Below are 14673 nucleotides of genomic sequence, written 5' to 3'. Positions count from 1 at the left end.
ATTGACATTCATTACAAATGTACGTCAGCACTTTTTTGTGAGCACTTTGATTTTTGTTAAGGTTGATTTGACCATGTGACATGTATGTTTATTTACAAAATATTCTGTTTCTGCTTTTAATTCAAGTGAATAAACCTGAGTTGTAAAAACAAATTCATTTTGTCATTATTTTAATAATTAAATTAGTTTTCTGGTAATGAAAATTATGATTTAGTTGAACTCAAAATAATGATTTCAATGCAATGAAAATCTAGCTCAAGTGAATGACATTGTATTGAGTTGGACCAACCAAAACCTTTCACATCATATTAATGTACTTTTTTTCATTTTAGCAGTATTTACGAAATTGTGTTCTACTGACTCAATTTAATTGAATTGTCATGATGTATGTAGATTAGGTTGGACCAAAATAGATGTATTACGTGGAAAACCTGCCATCAGTCCAATTGAGTTCATCCAATGACTTCTTTTTTTGAGTGTGTCTATGAGTTATCTGCTTAAGCTATGTGGCTTTATTTTTCACATGAGCAACAGTATCCAGTGTCATACAACGTATATTAAGCTTATCTCGGTATCGTCCTATTTCTTTCTTTCTCTTTCCTTGTTGCGGCACCTGCCAAAGGGGGCGGGGCCACTGATGTCACCTGGAGCAGTTTGGAGGAACGGGCCAGCGGGGAGGGGGGATGATTCGCCTCTTTACTGGAAGGTTGTCGGTTGTTACGTTGTAACTACTCGCCTCTCATCGCAAACGAGCCGCACAGCCGAGCGGGCTGACGTTGTAGCTTAACTGAAGTCTCGTTAGTATGTGCAGCGGCGCGTGCGAGGCGGTTTCCTACAAACATTCCGGATTTTTGTGGATTTTCAGTCGGTAAAAGAAGTCGAGCTTCCGCGGGAGGATACAGCGCAGCAAGATGCGAAATATGATCCTGATGGCGCTTCTGCTGGTTCGCCTGCCAACAGGTGAGGCTGTAAAGGTTTCTCCAGCAAACGCACTTTCTTCCTCATACATGTCGCTATATGGAGATGTGTGTCGACTAAAGCAAAAAAGTCGAAACTAGCAGTAATTTTTAAAAGTTAATTATTGGCAGGTGTAAACAGGACAAGGCCGACCTGTGGTCACGTGACCGCTCCACTACTTTTCCGTGGGGGTTTGTTTAAGTTGCTGTAAACAAAAGAGGGCCAAGGCGACGTTTATGTTAACCCCTTTCTTTTTTGAGTTTTTATTGATTTTTAAAGGAAAGGAACTTTCAGCTAACAGTTTAATAATAATAATTTACTAACAGCGGTCTGTCATCTATAAATGAGGACTTATTTGGATTAATGAGTCAAAATAACAGATACAGACCATTTTAAACTTTTAAAATCCGATTATTCTAACCTTAAACCACTGGTTCGCCTTTTTCTGTAGTGCCAAGATGTTCATATGGGCTAATAGACTGTGTTCAACAGGATCTATGAAGGGATTTTATTAATAAAATTTAAAAATTACCTGTTTGGCAAGAGTGCTTATGGCTGAAATTATATACCACACAGGGACCTGGAAAAACTTATCCATGCTTCTGTGACCTCCAGGTTAGATTATTGTAATTCTCTCTACTGTGGTCTCCAAGCCTTCTCTCTTCGAAGGCTGCAACTCGTTCAGAATGCTGCGGCTCGCCTTCTTACTGGACTAGAAAATTTGACCCTATTACTCCGGCTCTTGTTGATCTACACTGGTTACCAATCAAATATCGCATTGAGTTTAAAATCTTGCTACTCACTTTTAAAATCCTGAATAACATTGCGCCCAGCTACCTCACTGACCTCCTCAATTTGTACACTCCTTGTCGTGCATTAAGATCATCAGGTCAATTACTCCTGGCCCAACCTAAGTTTAGACTGAAGACCAGAGGCGATCGTGCCTTTGCTTCAGCTGCACCCAACCTTTGGAATAGCCTCCCTGCTTCTATTCGAGCCTTGGACTCTATCCAATCCTTTAAATCAAGATTAGAAAGCATATCTATTTGACTTGGCTTTCCCGACCAGTTAATACCCTTTTAAATCTTTTAATTTTTAAACTTTTAAATCTTTTATTAGATTTTATTAAATTTATTATTTTTTATTAATTTTACTGCTGTTTTTGTCTTCGTAGCATATTTTGTATTTATCTAACTCTCCTGGTCTGTTAGTGCCTCTATCCTGTCTGTGCTTGTGCCCGATTTGTACCCTGTTTTTGACTTATGTTGACTCTCCATATTACTGTGAAGCACTTTGGTGTGCCTTCGGGTTTTTAAATGTGCTATATAAATAAAATTGTATTGTATTGTAATTGTATAAAATAGCTTGATATCGTTCATGAAACAGGTTCCCATGATCACAGGTGTGGCTCAGTGTAATACTGTGCAATCTTTACACTGAGTGTATCACATTATGTCAGCAGCACACAGTAAAAAATAATCTTTGTCAGATAAGTAGCACTGCAGCTGACTTAATTATCACGTATCATCTTTTTAACATGCTTTCCACTTGTATCACAGACTGGTTAATATACCCATCATGACTTCCTGTAACTGTCCAAAATGACAGTTAATCTAAACATGTTTTGTTTGATCTTTTTTTTTAATGACACAAAGGGGAGCAGGAAATAATTGCAAATATTCTGTTTAATATTCTGTGGAGAACACTCCACCGTTAGTGAAACTGTTTTTAAACTGTTGGTCAATGAAAACAAGTAATTTGAAAATGCCTTGTTTATTGGAACTGTAGTATTTTGTGCCATAGATTGTTAACGCAGTTATGATTTAAAGGAAAAAAGTACCAAATACTTTTAAGAGCTCACTGATCACAAACACTTTTCAGCTCAAACTTAATAAAAGAAGCAACTTCAACTATAAGTAGAAATATGAACATAGTTTCTGCTCCTAAGTATCTTCCTACCGGGTTTTGTTCATTTATACGTTAGCCTGATATGTGGGAACCAGAAAATCTACAACCTGTAATTCAGTATCATGTATTCAGTATTCATTATTTGCATAGTGTGTTGGCCAGAGGGGCCGATGGCGCGATATGGCAGCCTCGCTTCTGTCAGTCTGCCCCAGGGCAGCTGTGGCTACAACTGTAGCCTCCACCAGTGTGTGAATGTGAGAGTGAATGAATAGTGGCATTGTAAGCGCTTTGAGGTTCCCGAAAGCGCTATATAAATGCAATCCATTATTATTATTATTATTATTATTATTATTATTATTATAGTGAGGAGATAAATTCATATTCATATTATTATTATTAGCAAGTGTCTTCTTCAGTTTAAAAATGGCTCTGTGATGAGAAGATATTAAGTTTTGGATAAACAATCTCTAAAAAGAAGACTCGCAATATTAACTGCAGAAATGGTTTAAAGACATTTTTCACATAGTTCCTAACATTTAGTGCATCAACACATTTTAGTTTATAACAAAGATAATAAACTGTGGAAAATAACTGATTGGGGACTTGTATTTTGAGATATAAATCTACTGAGTAAAGCTGGCATCGTTCAAGGATAACTGAGGAGAAAGTTTTTACCTTTAACTTTAACTGATACATTTGTCCATCAACAGATGTTTTTTGTCATCAGCTTGTTTTCCAAAACTTGCCATTATAGATCGTGACTGAAGGCTGTTATTACTTGTAATAATAGAGTACAATCTGCGCACAGTTAAGCATTTCAAGCGTAAACTGTTAACCAGTTTGGTCAGATTCTTTTCAATCCATCACTCAGCAGCCATCGCACAAGGTCTTTTTTTTGGCTGATGGAATATCAATTCCAATTGTGTGTGTGTCAAATCAGTTGTTGCTGTTTAAGTTTTTAAAGTCCAATCTCACCGTTCTCCCTTCCTGTGTCAGAGCTGCTGTCTGTTACAGTGAATGTTCCAGAGACGGAGAGGAGGACGATGCTGTTTGCCTCTGTGATTCTGCGCTGTGACTACTCAACCTCAGCGAACCAGCAGGACGTCCTGGTCTCCTGGAAGTTCAAATCCTTCTGTAAAGACCCCGTACTGGATTACTACTCCACAGGTGAGGCTACAGGTGGAAGAAGAGGATGGTACGTTGTTGATACACGTACTTTAAAATGAGCAGATATTAACAGATTAGACTCTTTCCGTGTTTTGTTGGTGTGTTCATAGTTTGTAGTTTCATTTTGTCAGCATCCACGCCTGAAGCACTTTCCAGGTTTGTAATAGCCACAGCGTTTGTTTTATTAGAATCACCTTCGATCTTCAGTTAAAATACTTTTATAATTTTGTGTTGACAAAAACTGCAACGTGACTTGCTGGTGAAGGCGTATACCAGCGAGGCAGTAATTTCTGCTTTTACAGTTCTAGTCTTCAGCCCGACTGGATGAATGACTCCTGTGGATCACCTTGTTTAATATTTAACTGAAACTTTGACCCCTTTTTCTTTCCTTTTGTTGCTCCAATCTTTGCCGCACAGGATTCAGGATATCAACTCCCTTTTCTGGTCTCAGAATCCTGTGTTTCTATTATTGTAGACCAAAGGATTCAAATATGCAAGTCTTTTATAAATTACCAAAAATGTATTCAATATTGACTTAGATCCTGATACAAACCAGTCTTAACAGCAAAGTAAATCAGTTGTAGCTATCTGTGCACAAAAAGGTCAATTTTTCAAAATGTTATCAAACAGTATGTTTTCCTTATTTTCATATATATATATATATATATATATATATATATATATATATATATAAAACATCTTCAATAATTAAAAACTAATCTGAGACAAGCCCGCTCTGCAAGTTAACTGACACTGAAATGAATTAAAAGCGAGTGAGTAATCAAAATGAAATACAAATAAAAACTAATTAGAAAATATAAAAATGTAATAATTTTGATAAATAATATGTTTCTAATATTTTTGTTTTCATCTTCCATTCAACATTAGCCGCTCTGCTCCCGGTACCCATCAGTGGGGTTAGTCAGATGCTGCCACTTTCAGGTCAGCAAGCAGGGGAAACGATGGGTTTACTTAGCGAGCTGATAACCAGATTCACTGAATGCTTATCCAGATTGCCAGTGTTAGTTTAAGTGACTCCAGATAACAGAAAGATAACTTAGGTATGTTGATCTTGCTTTGTAGTATAGGGTCCTGGTTGTGAGAGCCTTGAGCCCCGGGTGAGAGGTGGGGAGCACCCTGAACACGACACAAGTTATTCAAAAAGTTACTAATTAAAATTTAATTCAGCTGGACAACATTTCAAATAAGTCAACAGTAATTTTCAAAAATATTTTGACAAACAGAAAGATGCACAGTGGATCCAAACATTGCATATCTGAGTTTTAACTTTGGGCTAAGTATTACTACGGTTGTTAGTAAAGGACCCAAATGCAAAACCTAAGAAAACAAAAAACAACCTTTTTAGGTTCATGGTTAAATTCAAAGTACAAAATCCACAGCGAGATAACAAATGACATCCAAAGTTTCCAGGGAACAACCCCAGGGATACAGTGACAGCACAATAAAGAAAATGTGTAATCAGTATTATTTATACACAGAGGACTGATGGGGGATGGGACACAGATGAGAAGTGAGATGTGAAAACTAATCAACAAAAGGTGAAAGCAACCAGGGTATCAGGGGAGGACAGACAGGAACAAAACTAATCTTCAAGTAAAACAGGAGTTAACCTCCAGCATGTGCTTAAGAAGCACAAAACAAGAAAACATAAAGAGACCAAGAAAATACAAATACAAATAGAGGGGAAACCATTATGAATATCAAAGAATACAAAAACAAAAAACCCACAACCTGACACCGCTGAAAATCCCAGGGTCCATACCAGAGATCATGACAAGCGTGCAGTGGTTCCATTGTGTTTGCCCTGTTTCAGTGTGGTGTGCATATAGACACACCCGATCCTTGCATTCCTTTTCACACCAACACATACAGAATTACAGACATGTCTAATTTCAGCCTGCAAGGCTCTGCATTATGCATATTTTCATAAAAATTAAAATAAAAATTGTATTTTTTTTATTTTACACAGGTTTGAGGCATCAGCTGTGTGTTTTTAATCTTTGTGTGTACTGTTTAATTTTCCTTCATATTTTTAATTCCTGTCAGACTGTTTTTCAGTGGTTTAAGCAGCATATTGTAGCTGTAATTGTACAGTGCAAAGAGTTAGAAAGAAACTATGTACTTATATTCCTATTTAAATAATTTCCTTTTTTTCCTAAAGCCTATCAGGCAGCTCTGCAGCTCGGTCAGGACCCCTCCAATGACTGCCCGGACCGCCAGCGCACTGTTCGTACTGTCATCCAGAAACGGGGCATCAATGAGCCCATCCTGGGTGCGGAATACAGGAACCGCAGAATTACAATTCGAAACAGTATGTTTGATTACATCATAACTATAATGCTGCAGTACAGTCTAAATGTATTTCAATTTCTTTCACATTTCAGACTAATGTGATGTTTTCTGACAACAGCTGCTGATCTGGTCATCACTGAGGTGATGTGGTGGGATAACGGTGTGTATTTTTGCACCATTGATGCTCCCGGTGACACAACAGGGGACTCGGATCGTGAAGTCAAGCTCATCGTTTTCCGTAAGTCCCCTCAGTCGCTTCAAGTCGAGTTATTTGAGGTAGTAAAATGTAAAATATACTGCTATATCAGTAATGTTGTCAGTAATTATGTTTTACTGTCACTTGCTCCAGACTGGCTGACGGTCCTGTTAATCATCATCGGTGGTCTCCTGCTCATCATGCTCTTTTGCATATGCTGCTGTCAGTGCTGCCCGCAGAATTGTTGCTGCTACGTCCGCTGCCCTTGTTGCCCTCGGACATGCTGCTGTCCAGAAAAAGGTAGAAGAAATGCTTTTTTGGATTGTACATTTTTAGCTGTAGCTCTACATGTGGAAGATTCACTTCACTAAATCATGAGAAAGAAACTTCTGTTGCCAGAAAAGTATTCAAACATGTAACTATGTGGCAAAGTAGAAATACTGCAGCTGAATAGGCTTCAGCTGGAAATCTACGTCATAGCTCATCAAGTACACTGCCGTTCCAATTGTAGAACGATCGCGCTGCGTTCTCGGGAAGTCCGGACTCCTGTGTGAACTTCCGAAGTCCAGACTAGCGAAAAGGCGAGTACAGACTTGCGTACTTGAGTATTTAGAAACGGCCTAACAGTCTGCAGTCTATGGACTAACCTCAGCCAATGCCAGCTAACAGTGTTAGCTTGGTGGCGAGTAGCCTTCATTAATAGTGATAAAAATCACACAGCAATAGTACACTGAAGATACTGAAGTTTCACCCATCCCATTCTTGTTATGATGTGGTGTCCAAGTAAGAAATGCTGGCTCTGGGTCCATGTAACTGACGCCACCAACATTAACAGGACGCTTACATTAGAGCCTGTTGTTGTGTGTTTTGTTTGGATTTCCAGCAATCAGAATCAGAGCAAATGTATTAATCCTGAATGGAAACTGAGAAAAAAAGTCCGCAGGTTGCACTAAAACCCAGGCCGGCCTCTCTCAGCTATACGACATATGATTACATGCTCATCCAACTGAGCTAAACCTGCACCCAACTGTTTTTAATCACCTAAATTGGAGAAGGCATAGAGTGGGCATAGGCTAACATATGAAACAAGAAATGACCGCCGTGTATTCTATTTATTTCCACAAAGTAACTGTATTCTGATTACCACCTATTTAAACGGAAACTGTAACGGAATACAGTTACTCATATTTTTTATTTTAAATACGTAACGCTGGTACATGTATTCCGTTACTCCCCAACACTGTATATAAAACACTGGGATACGACTACATGGTAAATAACACATAGCCACTTAAAAGTATAAATGTGGGCAATGACGTCGGCGACTTACGTAGATCTCTGCAATGGCTCCCTGCAGAAGTCTAAATCAGGCATTAGTTAAAAGTTTAATGTTTCACAAGTTTTTAATAAACATGTATTTGTACCATCGGAGGAAACCACAGTGCATGGAGAGAACCCATACGCCGTATCTCATTATTACTGCATAAACCATTTTGCAATTTTAAACTGATTAATTATTTTTAAGTAAGCCCGTAGTCTAAGATAAAGAGAGTTATTATGAGTAGATATAGATCAAACAAATTTAAAATCCATAGAGAAAAATTTCTAAATGTTTGACGAGGACATGAATTGTAAATGGTATGCAGCACTGTTCTTTTGAAGGTCGCCGCAGCTGCCAGATGTGTCATTGTGTTTCATATAATCCTGTGTGTGTGCGCAGCCCTGTGTGCTCTCGAAAATATGTGAAATATGCACTCTGCAAACACATTGTAATTATGTGCCCTTCTCACGGCATGCTACAAAAGAGGAAATACATTAGTAAAGAAATGTAAGCTGAAATTCCCCTCAGTTTGTTTTAAGACAGAATATTTACTGAGATGGTCCAGTGTACTTTAAAAACAAGCAGTATTATTATTACCCTCTGCTGTAAATCAGTATCTGCTGGTTAAGTACCTATATCAGTCTCTTTGAACTGCTTGCTCCATGTGCTTTGACTTCAGCTGTGATGGAGCACAAGATGCTGAAAGAAGCTCGGAAAGCAATGTTACCCTGGATGAATGGTCAGCCCATCTATGCTCCCATCAGCTCCAATGCTTCCTCCCAGGGCGTTCCCATTCTGTATTCAGGTGAGTGAGGGAAAGCACAATAAGACTTGTCCTTAATCCTTTATTTGCAATGACGTAAAATAAACCCCCAAACAATGTGGAATTCTGAATATGGGCATCAGAGCTTTTATTCACTTCAGCTGGTGAAGGTAGCAGACCTGCAATAGAAACCTTTGAAGCAGGCTTGTATTGCAGTCATGCCCTTATTATTATTTATTTATTTATTTTACCTCTGGTTGTAATGTGGTTTGTTTCCACCACGTGAACTCTTTTTTTGCAAGAAGCTTCGATTTTTGGAATCTGCTCTTGCTGCCCTGTCTGTATCTGTGTTACTCTAACAGCGTTAAAACCATAGACTGTAAATAAAAGATGATTCAAAGCTCCCTCATTGGTTTGTGCACTCTTGCTTTTTCACACCTGTTTGTATTTTTTTTAATCTGGATTTGACATTAGTCAGAAACGGAGGGCACTGCATGTTCGTACAACATGCATCGTGATAATTTAGCACTGACCTGAAACATATTCTGCTTCATCTTCTCTTTTACTTTAAAACTGATGATAAATCACAAAATAAACTTCATGTTGTATTCAGGAAGTGTTGAAACAAGTGATTGAGCACGTAAACAGAAAAATGTTTACTAAGGCAATAAAGCAAGAATACTTATTCGGTAAAATTATATACAGTCTGATTTCTCTTTGCAGTCAGAGGAGTTGCCCCCTGCTGGCCAATAGAAAGAATACAGGTTTAAGAATCTTCTGTACTGGCTTTGTCTTTTTTATACAGTCTGTGTTTAATACTGGTTCAACACCTCATGTGAGCATTTCAGTGGTCACAATGCCTTTCATTGTAAAACGTTTACATGCAACACATATGCACCGGCCCTACAAGCACTGACAGCAGCCCATTCGTTCATTTTCATTACTGACACTGGATTGCTCAATCAAATCTCTTAATGTAATTGGGCCCGCCCCTACCTTCCCTGTGCACTCATGCACCTTGCAGAACAGACATCTCACGGCATGAGAATAGTTTCTTTCCCCAGGCTGTTGGACTACATGCTACAATAACAACCTTATTTAGTCAGCCTATAACAACATTGCACACCAGATTCAGTTAAAGCACTTAATCGTAGGCTTACTTATTTCTTATTTTCTAGTTGTACTCTGTATATCTGTATCTCTAGGTAGTTAGTATATATTCCTTTTCTGTGTGTTTGTAATATATATATACATATACTGCAAATACCATATGTTCTATTTCTGTACCACTGTTTTTTGCATCATGACACTGCGACAAATTCCTTGTTTGTGTACAAATTTGGCAATACTCCTCTAAACAATACTCCTCCCTTCAAATGTCCAGAGAATAACTTGAGTTCATGTAGGTTCAACAGTTGTTGTTTATCTTCTTAATCGCTGTCAGTTTGGTTTCAGATTCATACTCAGACTACCCAAACAAGCACAACTTTGCCATGGCTCCCATGCAGCTGTCACCCATGGGCCTACAGCAGCAGCCGCCACCTCCTCCTTTACACTATGGCAACAGCAGTGTGCGTGGCAGCATTCATGGTCACAACCAGGTGTTGGAATACTTCGAGAATCAAGTGAGAGGGCTTGATGTCATTGCACCAGGGATGGCTCCTCATGCTGTCCAGAATGTGCCTCCATTACAGGCTCAGCATGCTCCTCCACAAGTTTCCTACACACCAGGGCCTCCGAGTGTGTTGTCAGCACTGGATGAGATGGGGACGAGAGGGATGGAGAGAAGAGTGATCACCCTGCCTCCTATTATCCAGCGTGTACCCAGCTTTTCTTCACGCAGGGGCCCTGGTGGTGGAGATGGAGCTAGGGGGGCTCTCAGGATGTCCAGCCAGTCCAGTGGGAGTACAAACCACTCAGCAGGTGGTCTCCACCGCAACAGTCGTGGATCAAGAGACAGATACAGAAGTGCGTCTCCTCCCAGGCGGGGAATCCTGCGTGATTACATTGATGATTCGGATAGGGACAACAGGCGGGGAAGAGCATCTCACAGGAGTTCAAGGAACAAGAGAGGGAGTTCGTCCAGGCACCGTGCCCGAAGTCGCGATGACCTCATGGATGAGCTACAAAGCAGAGCTCCTCGTAGGCAGAGGAGCTACTCACCTCCCCTGCACCGCAACGGGTCCTGGAGCTCAGATGAAGAGGACAGTATGAGAAGAAAAGGAGGAAAAGGGAGGGACTGGTCAGAGTTGCCTCCCAGCTACCACTCCATCGACATTCAGCCTCCACGCAGTAACAACCAGAACTACGACCGCCTTTCTGTAAGATCCACACACAGCTAGTGACACACTCTGACCCAGTGGTGTGTTGTTTTATTCTTCTTTTATCTTGCATGGCTTTTAATATCCCAGCCACACCTTTAGGTTGGCAGTATCAGTCAGTGCACCACTGTGATCCTACAACGACTGCAGAGTTATTGTATTTTAACTGAAATATGTTTAGAATCCTGACCGAGGACACAGAAAATGGATACATTTCATACACTGAAATGATTCAGTGTATGAAATGGTTTGAAGAGCTTTTATGCAAAACTATGTGAAAACTATAAAAGCGGGCAATTTCACAGAACTGCATTTAGGGGTTTTTAATTAATTGCAAATTAAGCAAAAGACTGATTTGTAAAGATTACAAATATACCTGAAGGTGTGGATGAAGTGCCATTCATTTAGTCTTAACTACTTTCATTTTTTATTTTCTTCTAATGTCTTGGTGCTTTTCTCTACCTGTGTGCGTAACCTCATCTTAAATTCTAATTTCACCTTTTTCACTTTTCTCTCGTAGGATCGAAGCTCCCATAGCAACACCACTGTAGTCATCTGAAACATTTCTGTCTTTTGATCTTTTCTTGAAAACGGTAAAAATGAAGATAAAGAAGTTGGTGCCTGTTTGGTCACCTGGAAGGAACAAAGATGTTGTTGATTCATTTAGTAGTGTAAATATACTGTATGAGTATAATTGTACCCTGCGGGTGATGGTGTATACTGCAGGTGATGTGCAGCTGCATGATATCATATTATTGATTGTTATTAATATGATTGTATGTGATTCTTGTCCTAGTTCTCCTGAATTGTCTTACGTGTGGTGATGGATTTTTTGGGTTAAGTACGTTTGTCGTTGTAAAAAGGTGCCTGTGCTGAAAAAGATCCAGGACTCGCAGAAGAGATTCCTACTTTCTAGTTTTACTTCCTGGTTAAGCATAAGTTTAATAAAGATACAGTGTTTATTTGTTTTTATTTTTGTTTTGCTGTCAAGTTTGTTTTTTACAGTAATTTCTTTTTTGCCTTCCTTACACTATTTAAAAATTGTTTTTATATATATATATATATATATATATAATTTTTTTTATCCATTGTACGTGGATAAAGCAGTAACGGTAGCAATGGAAACTACATTTGCAGGAAGATGGAGTGTTTTTTATATCTGGATGCACCCACACCAAAATATAATTGTGACTGGATTTTTTTTTTTAATAGAGACGTAGCTTTGTTGTAAAGTATGTGTTTTTAATAAAATCTTTACAATACTGCCTGCATGACGTGGATTTTATTTCATTAGTCCTGTTGTAGTAGCCCATTACCTCAGGGATGAGTGGATTACTTGGACATTTGGAATACTAAAGTCACATATCAGTTTGCATTATGAACTAGTATAGTTTGCAGTGGCAATGTTTTAGTCATATTAGTCATTACAACAGCCCAATCGAACTGCCTGAGAAAAGAGAGTAAAATATTAAACCATGTAGGAGGAAAGTAATTCAAGTTTTAGTACATCTGATGAATGGCCGGATATAGCACCTATTTACAGTGACTGAGCACTGCAACCCTCATTCACCCAATCACACACAGATTCCTACAAGCAGTTTTTTCCTAACCCTTGTCTAACATTTGCACTCGCACTCTGATGGATGCATCGGGGGCAATTCGGGGTTCAGTATTTTCCCAGAGGATACTTCAGCATGCAGATAGGAGCCAGGGATCAAACCACAAACCTTCAGATTTTTAGATGGCCCACTTTACCACCATAGTCTCCGCACAGCTGAACAAATGCCAGGTGCTTTGGATCTACAAAGGTGGCTAATGTTCAGTTTTTGAATTGTTAAAAGGGCAAAAAGGGAATATGAATGTATTCATCAAGAATTAAACAGTAATAAATAGAGATGTACCGATTCGATATCAAGTATCGGTATTGGTCAGATAAACTAAATTACTGGATCGGATATCGGAGAGAAATAAAAAATGTAATCCGATCCATTAAATATCAAAAAAGCACCTCACAAAACTTGTGACATGGCGTAACTCGGCTCATAACCGTAGCACGTTGGAGCAGTGTGCTCATGTGATAGAGCGGCTGTGTGTATTTGTAGCCTCGCTACCAAACCAGCATTTCATCTCCGAGGAAGTTTTCCCAGAGAGAAGTAAAGCAAGTGTGTAAGTTCATCTCTGAATGTTTGTAAAGCATTCCAGTGTTAAGCTTAACAACGGATATATGGAGCGACTGGCTCTCTCTCCCCCTCCCTCTCCTGCTGCTACTTCAATCAAACAAAGACATACTTTTCTTTCTTATTCTCATTTAAAATGTCTAGTTTTTAATAATTAATTATCTGAATCTTACACCCAAAGTTTTAATCTGATGTATATGTATAGAAGTCCATTACTGTATATAGTAACTATTAAGTCTAATATACCCTAGTAAGCTATAGTACTTTTCCTTTGGGAAGGTACCATCTGTGCAGTCTGCACTTCTGTTGAAGAAAGATGTTGAATCTATTTAATTATTCTTGAAAAATAATTTATTTCTGTGCATTTTTTTTCACACTGCATCAAATTAATGTTGATTACGTCGATTAAGCATCATGAGGTGGAGGGTGGTTCGTTATTTTTTTTTTGCTGGGAGTTTGCAACCCTATTAATTAGGTTGCTTATTCTTTAAAATACCAGAATAGGGAGGATGGAGTAGGTTTAAGTTTATTAGATTGATCAGTATTGCTGAACTATGAAATATTTTGGGTGCAGTGTATTTTTTGCATACAGGTATAACAGAATAGCTTTAGTGTTTGTTTGTTTTTTTAAAACTTGAATCTGAACTTATACAAAATGCAGCAAGATATAAAAAAAACCCCGTTTTAATTAAAAAAAACACACTATATCGGATTCATATCGGTATCGGACAATATTCAAATTTATGATATCGGTATCGGACATAAAAAAGTGGTATCGTGCCATCTCTAGTAATAAACAAACATGGCACCGTCTCTCTAATTCAAAGATATTGATTTTGTCAAACTATAGCTAGGAGTGATATTACTCTTTATACACATGGCTGAGACAATGACTGTGTAAAAGAAGGTTTCCTGGATGTGTCATTTGTCATAATTTTATTAACCCACAGGACCCCAAATCCACATTATAATCAACAGCTACATTCACCCTGGGAAAAAACGAGTGAGGGAGCCAAACTGGCTCTGGATGTCCTGGTTACTTCACAGTAAATAAGACACAAACACTCTTTAACTCACAATAGAAGTGAAGACCAATGATGTTACATCAGGTTTTATTTAACCTTGTCTTTGTTTAATCTTTGCTAAAGAACATCTGCTCTTTTGCTGGTGACTTCACTTGGTGTTAAAGACAGAAGCTGTACTCTAATATTAAAACAAGTAACTATATTCAGCATTTAGAGTGGACCCATAGGAGGTCTGAATCCAAGTAATACAAAGAGAAAAGAATCATTTAAAGTTCATTCCTTCAAACGTGGAAGTCTGACTTCATGTTCTTAAGTTCTTACTTTTTTTACTCTTTCAATCTGCTCTTCTGCTAACAAGTGACAGTGAACTGTTGTTACATCAGTTAATGTCCTATAATTATCTGGAGTCTAATGCACAGGTGAGTTGTGTTGTTGTTGTGGGTGGCTGGCATGGTGCAGAACTGAATAGCAGACTGACGTGAGTGAGTCAGTCGTATTGTGAGTGCCTGGGCTGCAGGATGATTA

The 14673-nt window shown here is 38.6% G+C and overlaps 1 protein-coding gene across 1 annotated transcript; it reads left to right on the top strand.

Moving 5' to 3' along the window:
* Positions 1–665: 665 nt before the first annotated feature.
* ildr1b (immunoglobulin-like domain containing receptor 1b) lies at positions 666–12892 on the top strand. The gene is made up of 8 exons (XM_005942206.3): positions 666–960; positions 3862–4032; positions 6215–6364; positions 6464–6583; positions 6695–6841; positions 8542–8667; positions 10081–10946; positions 11467–12892. Exons 1-8 carry the CDS (start codon positions 912–914, stop codon positions 11503–11505), a joined length of 1668 nt encoding a protein of 555 aa, XP_005942268.1. The 5' UTR covers positions 666–911; the 3' UTR covers positions 11506–12892.
* Positions 12893–14673: the final 1781 nt, after the last annotated feature.

Source organism: Haplochromis burtoni, unplaced genomic scaffold (genome assembly GCF_018398535.1).
Source record: "Haplochromis burtoni strain Fernald_Lab_line unplaced genomic scaffold, NCSU_Asbu1 Contig_333, whole genome shotgun sequence".
NCBI classification, from domain to species: domain Eukaryota; kingdom Metazoa; phylum Chordata; class Actinopteri; order Cichliformes; family Cichlidae; genus Haplochromis; species Haplochromis burtoni.
The sequence above is the reverse complement of the archived record's forward strand: the minus strand, read 5'-3'. Positions and strand labels throughout refer to the sequence as shown.